This window comes from Cannabis sativa, chromosome 1, assembly GCF_029168945.1.
Source record: "Cannabis sativa cultivar Pink pepper isolate KNU-18-1 chromosome 1, ASM2916894v1, whole genome shotgun sequence".
NCBI lineage: Eukaryota > Viridiplantae > Streptophyta > Magnoliopsida > Rosales > Cannabaceae > Cannabis > Cannabis sativa.
In genome coordinates, this window is record NC_083601.1 from 29,087,203 (window position 1) to 29,093,988 (window position 6,786).

The 6,786-nt window shown below is 36.1% G+C and overlaps 1 protein-coding gene across 1 annotated transcript; it reads right to left on the reverse strand.

Annotated features, from left to right (window-relative positions):
* Positions 1-816, reverse strand: LOC133033687 (ERAD-associated E3 ubiquitin-protein ligase HRD1-like). Its single transcript, XM_061108719.1, has one exon. The coding sequence runs from the start codon at positions 814-816 to the stop codon at positions 112-114; it is 705 nt and encodes a 234-aa protein (XP_060964702.1). The 3' UTR covers positions 1-111.
* Positions 817-6,786: the final 5,970 nt, after the last annotated feature.

A 6,786-nucleotide genomic window follows, 5' to 3' on the forward strand; every position in this document is an offset into this window, starting at 1 on the left:
TTACAACTCAAAACAAAGTTACAGTTTGCTGAATATATATAAAACAGAAAATTACAGGAAGTTGATAATTAATCTGTAAAGTTGGAGTAAATTTAACAGTATCATCATTGATCAAGATGAAGAAGAAGTGGTGGTAGGCATTGGGTAGCGGCACAAAGGGCACAAGTGGCTAATTTCGAGCCATTGAACAATGCAATCCTTGTGAAACACATGAGAACAAGGCATCTCTACCCCTTTGCTTCTACAATCACCAAAAGATGAAATCTTCTCCAAACAGATACTGCAAGTCTCGCTACTCAAACCGTCGTCATCATCGCTTAAGTCTTGAAGGGCGCGAATGGAGTCTTGCGTGGCAGGGACAGTCTGAACAGTGTCAAGCGCCTCTCTGAAGCTACGGTCAAGTACATCCTCGTCTTGCTGCTGTTGCTGAAGAGGAGTAGGAAAGCGTGCAGTTATGGTATGGATATTGATAGATACAGCGACATAGAGGGAGTTGGGGTTGGCTTCTAAATTGCGCAACGCAAAAGTTGATATGTGGGGGGTAGCGAGATCGATCAAGGGGAGCTCTAAATTCGACCCCATGAGAACGATTTGAGTGAGGGTGTCATGCATTATCAAGAAGCTTCTTTGGTCAAGGTAATGTGTCTTAGTAGTAGTGGTAGTTGGTAATAATAAATTCTCAGAGTAGTCGATGATTGTGTGGCTTAAGCGTACATGAAAGACTATAAATTTGATACCATCATGACGAGTAAAATTAGGAATATAAGGAGTATCATCAAAACTCAACCTCACGTAGCGACGACTAACAACCGCCATTCTTGCACTAACTGAAGAATGAGAATCTCTTTCTATTGGAGGTGAAGGAAGGTGTGATTGAGAGGTGAAGGTGTGATTGAGGAAAATCATAAGCTATGGTCTTATATAGAACTAAAGTTAAATTTAAAACATCCTAATACGATTAGGATTTGGTTTTTATATATTTTAAATTTTTAATCTTATTTGATGAAGATATTTCTTTTACTCTTTTTTCTTTTCTTTAAAGAAGAAAGATGATATATTAATTTTACTCTTCCGTGATTAAGGGACAAAACAATTATAAATTATCTTTTTAAAAAAATCTGACAAAACAAATCGTATATTTTGCCGTATTTAAAAATGTGAAGAAAACAATCCCCTATTTAAACTATTAAAAAATCTAGTAGAAAAAAATGAAAAAAAGAAAAAAAAAAATCACATTACTTTGAGCACAATTTTTTTGAATGGTTAAACACAATTAAAATTACTATTAAAAACTAGGTAATATAGCCGCTCTTCACGCCGTTAATTTAATTTTTTAGAATGATAATAAACAAATAATTCTAATATATAGTAATGATAAAATTATTAATTATTATTATTATTTAGAATGATTTATTAAAAAGTTTAAAATTAATATGATTATCAATGTATACATAAATTATAAATTGTTTTGTTTTTTAAAAATAAAAAATAAAAAAATTGTTATTACTAAAATAAATAAATGGTGTAGGGAAAAATTGGAGTTCCCCATAATATATTATTTTAATAATCGATCTTTTAAAATTGTTGTCATTCAAAATAAAATAAAAAAATGTTGTCATTATTGAATCTTACCAATTTTCATAATCGTATCTCACTACCTTCCTTCCTAAATCTCAATTCTTATTCTTAGATTTTATTCCAAATTTTGAACTTATGTCACCATCTCATACTTCAATTTTATATAAATATATATTGATTATCATTCATTCAATATTATTATTATTATACCTCAATTTTATATAAAACTATAATAAAAATCTAATTAAAACAATAAATAAAGAGTGAAAAAATTTATATAAAATTGAAAAGAAAAAAAATAAAAACATCCCATAAATAAATAATAAGTTATTTTTTTAAAAAAAAAAATTAACTAAAAATATATCATCGCCTATTTTTTTAAATACTTCTCGCATAATTCATTCTCATAGACTTAGACATGTTTCGAAGAATTTATTGATGATTAATATTGACAATACTCTTGTCGGTTACTCTCATAAATAAAAATATAAGTAGAAAAAATGATTTATAGCAATTTTTAAACATTATTGGGATTCATGTATTGAACGAATATACAGTAAAAACATATCATCATATTTGGAAAAAAGATATGCTTAATAAATAAAATATTTTCTCACTAGTACATAAAAAAATGAAATTTTAAATCAATTATAAAATTTTATTAACTAAACATACAAGAAAATAATTCACTCTTTTCTCTAATGTGAATCATTGAAATAAATCTGTACATGGCTTGGTGTAAAAATGTTAGATTGAGTTGAAGATAAAAAGAGAATATTAATGGTAAATATTACCAATTGTGGTTTTGAGACTAAACATAACAATACGATATGGTATCTCCTCACGAGATTAAGCATAACAATGCTATCCAATAACACATACTCATTATAATGTTCATTAATAAGAAGCATATATTGACAAAAGTAAAAACCATTGAATGAAGAATGAAATAGTAAATATTTATTATTTATAATTATATATGTAAAGCTTATGAGACTTATGAGACTTCCTTCAGATACTTTTGTTTTACTGATATTTTTTTAAATTAACTAATTAATCAATATATATAAACTTAATATTTTTAATTGTATATGAGTATTTTCTTAGCCGATTAATATTGTATAGGGATAGATATTTTGTTTTTGTCACTACTACAATGTTAAAGGCAGTTTTTTAACACAATACTGAGATATAAAAGGAAAATAATGAAGCAGAGTATAAAAAGAGCAGAGTATTGCAGCAAGATATATTTGGTATATATTTCTGTATTGAATTCTCAGTGTTTTTACAGCAAATAATCAGGGGTATATATAGTACACGAAAAGGAATATTAATCCTAACAATATAATATTCTCTTGTCCAATGATTGGTTGAGTATAAAAAGGGAATCCCAAGATTTTATGAATTGTATGACAGCTCATGATTGGGAATCATCTAGAAGTTCAAAAATGACAGCACACCAATTCAGGGAGTCATCTGGTGCGGTAGGGTCCATTCACAATTTTAACATGCTCCCTCAAACTTGGCGTGGCTGAGTGACGACGGCAAGTTTGTTTTTCAGATAGGTGAATTGTTGAATGGATATAGCCTTTGTGAATATGTCAGCCGTTTGCTCAGAAGTAGGGAGGTGTCTAACTTCGATTTTCCCTTGCTTAACTTGATCACGAATGTAGTGTACATCAACTTCGATGTGCTTTGTTCTGCTGTGAAAAATAGGATTGGAGGAGAGCTGTTTTGCTCCTGCATTATCGCACCAAATTATGGCAGGTAGCTTGTGTGGGATACCAAGTTCTTTGAATAGAGAGTGAAGCCAAGCTACTTCGGTGGCTGTTTGTGACAAAGCTCTGTATTCGGCTTCCGTAGAAGATTTTGCGACTGCTTTTTGTTTCTTTGAGCTCCAAGTAATGAGGTTGCCTCCCAAGTAAACACAATAGCCGGTTGTGGATTTTCTGTCATCGATAGAGCCAGCCCAATCGGCATCGCTGAAGCACTCAACATTAAGTTCTTTGGATTGTTTGAACATAATACCCTGTCCAACCGTCCCTTTTAAGTATCTTAACAGCCGCTTGCAAACATTCCAGTGATGTTGAGTGGGGTTGTGCATAAATTGACTCAACTTATTGACAGTGAATGCAATGTCAGGGCGACTAAGTGTCAGATATTGAAGTCCCCCAAGAACACTTCTAAAGAAAGTGGGCTGATCGAACAATTTACTATCATTGGCACTAAGTTTGTCACCAACTGAGATAGGAGTTGGGCTGTCATGAGAGAGTAGCATGTTGGTCTTGGTGAGTAAATCAGTAGTGTATTTGCCTTGTGAGAGATGAATACCATACGCCCCTCTAGTGATTTCGAACCCAAGAAAATAGTTGACCGAACCAAGTGTTTTGAGGGAGAAAAACTGTTGTAGTTGAGAGATGATTGTGCGGACTGTGGAATTATTGTTGCCAGTGAGCAGTATATCGTCAACATAGACGATAAGATAGAGTTCAGCACCTGCATTTTTATAATAAAACAGTGAGGAATCTGAGATGGAATTGCAGAAACCAATAGAGAGAAGCACAGATTTGAGGCGATCAAACCACGCCCGAGGGGCCTGCCGAAGTCCGTATAAAGCCTTTTGTAATTTACACACATATGAGGGGTGTGTGGAGCTAACATAACCAAAGGGTTGCTCCATGTATACATCTTCAGTGAGAACTCCATTGAGAAAAGCATTGTCGATGTCGACTTGCTGAATGTCCCAATTATTTGTGGCAGCGAGAGCAAGAATGATGCGAATAGTGGCACTTTTTACAACTGGGCTGAAGGTTTCGAAGAAGTCAATACCAGGCTGCTGTTGGAAACCTTTAGCAACGAGCCGAGCTTTGAGGCGTTGCACAGTCCCATCTCGATTAAGTTTCACTCGAAAAATCCATCTATTATCAACCACACTCATACCTGGTTGTCGAGGCACAAGAACCCAAGTGTTATTCTTTCGCAGAGCAAAGACTTCGGTGTCCATAGCAGCTTTCCAGCGAGGATTTTGAATTGCAGTAAGAGCACTATCGGGTTCAAACTCAGTCATAAAGGCCATGGGAGATGGGAAGAAAGCATTGAACACACGAGGTTTACGGATACCGGCTTTAGCCCGTGTGATCATAGGATGGGATGGTTGCTGTGGCATAGGAAGAGAGGAGGGTGAAGTCGAATTGGGTTGGGGGGAGGGAATTGATGAACGTGGCTGAGTAAGAGGTGATATTGGAAGCTGCATATGTAGGGGAATAGTGGAGTATGAGTGTGATGATTTGTTTGACATTGGTGTGTGCTCAAGTGGAGAGAGGTTCTGATGTGATGAATTAGCAAGTGGACTTGAGGAAAGATTTTCTCCTGGGGCAGCAGAGACAACATCTTGATTACTCACAGATGCACCAGTATCACAATCTGAAGTCACAGTAGATAAGTAAGGAAGCCATTGAGGAAAGTTACTAGGTTGTAGTGGAGGATCGGTGTGTGCACTAGGATAAGTAAAACCACTAGCAAAAGGAAAATCATTTTCATCAAAGGACACACTACTAGCAACGTAGACACGACCTGAATTGTGGAGACACAAGTAGCCTTTGTGACTCGGGCTGTAGCCTATGAAAACACACTTAGCGGACCGAAATTGAAGTTTATTGGTGTTGTAAGGTCTAAGGTAGGGGTAGCAAGCACAACCAAAAACTTTCAAGAATTTATAGTTGGGAGAGAGTCCAAAAAGTTTTTGAATAGGACATTTGTATTGGAGTACAGGTGTGGCAAGGTGATTAATGAGAAATGTGGCTGTTTGGAAGGCTTCCCACCAAAATCTTTGAGGCATACTAGAGTGTGCTAAGAGAGTAAGACCAGTTTCGACTATGTGTCGGTGTTTTCTTTCGGCTTTCCCATTTTGTTGATGGGTATGAGGACATGGATGTCTAAACTTGACACCTATGGATTGGAGATATGGTTCAAACTTACGGTATTCACCTCCCCAATCGGTTTGAACGGTTTTAATGGAGGTGTTGAGTTGTTTTTCAACTTGTAGTTGAAAGTTTTTAAATGTAGGTAGGGCTTCATCTTTGGTTTTGAGTGGGAAAATCCAAGTGTAGCGACTATAGTCATCTATAAAATGAATATAGTAGCGATAACCATGTCTTGATATGGTTGGAGAAGGACCCCATATATCGGAATGTATCAATTCAAGGGGTTGTTTGGACTCTTTAATTGCAGCAGGATATGGTTTGTGATGAGCCTTTCCTAATTGACAGCTTTGACAAAATTGTAAGTGAGAAGGTAAAGACTTCTTTTCATTGATTAAAACATGTTTGAGTACATTAGAGGAAGGATGGCCTAACCTATGATGCCACAAACTTGATTCATTAACGGAAATTAGAAAACAAGACTCATTAAACTTAGTACTAGGACTGCTTTTGGGTGACTTAGGTGTAGGTTGATGGCTGCTACTGTGACTTGCATGTTGTGATATTGGTGTTGTGAGTTGATAAAGACCATTGCTAAGTTTCCCTTGAAGAAGCACCTTCCTCGAATCCATGTCCTTCAAAACACAAGAGTTAGCATAGAATTTAGCATAGGCATTATTGTCTCTGGTGAGTTGTGAAACACTTAATAAATTTTTTGCAATCTTAGGAACACAAAGAATATTGTTTAATTTGACAGATTTGGATTGATTGCTGGTTTTTATGACTGAGTTACCCGTGTGAGAAATAGCAAGAGATTGGCCATTACCTACTGTCAATCGAGTCTTACCATTGTATTCAGTAGAAGTCTGAATGTTGTTGGCATTGTCTGTGATATGGTTCGTAGCTCCGCTGTCCACATACCAGTTAGTGTCATCGGCTCTAGGATTCTGACTGGAATTAGCGACAAAGGCCTGCTGGTTGGATCCGTGATGAGTATTGTTGCTGCTAAAAGAAGTATTCTGACTTTGGTTGTTGTTGTTGTTGGCAGGTGGAATAAAACTAACATCGAATCGATAGTAGCACTTGTTGGCTGAGTGCCCAGGCTTGCTGCACAGTTGGCAGATTATACGCCCCTGGTTTCCACGCCCACGGCCACGACCACGGCCACGAGAACCATTAGATCTGCCAGCGTTGGAAGGGGGAAAATTTCTCCTTCCGCGAGTCGCAAAATTAGCAGATGGGGCAGCAAGATCTGGTGTAGAGGCAGTGTTCAATTGGTCGATTCGCA

Coding starts and splice junctions, on each gene's coding strand:
- LOC133033687 (XM_061108719.1), bottom strand. CDS start 816: ATGGCGGTTGTTAGTCGTCGCTACGTGAGGTTGAGTTTTGATGATACT.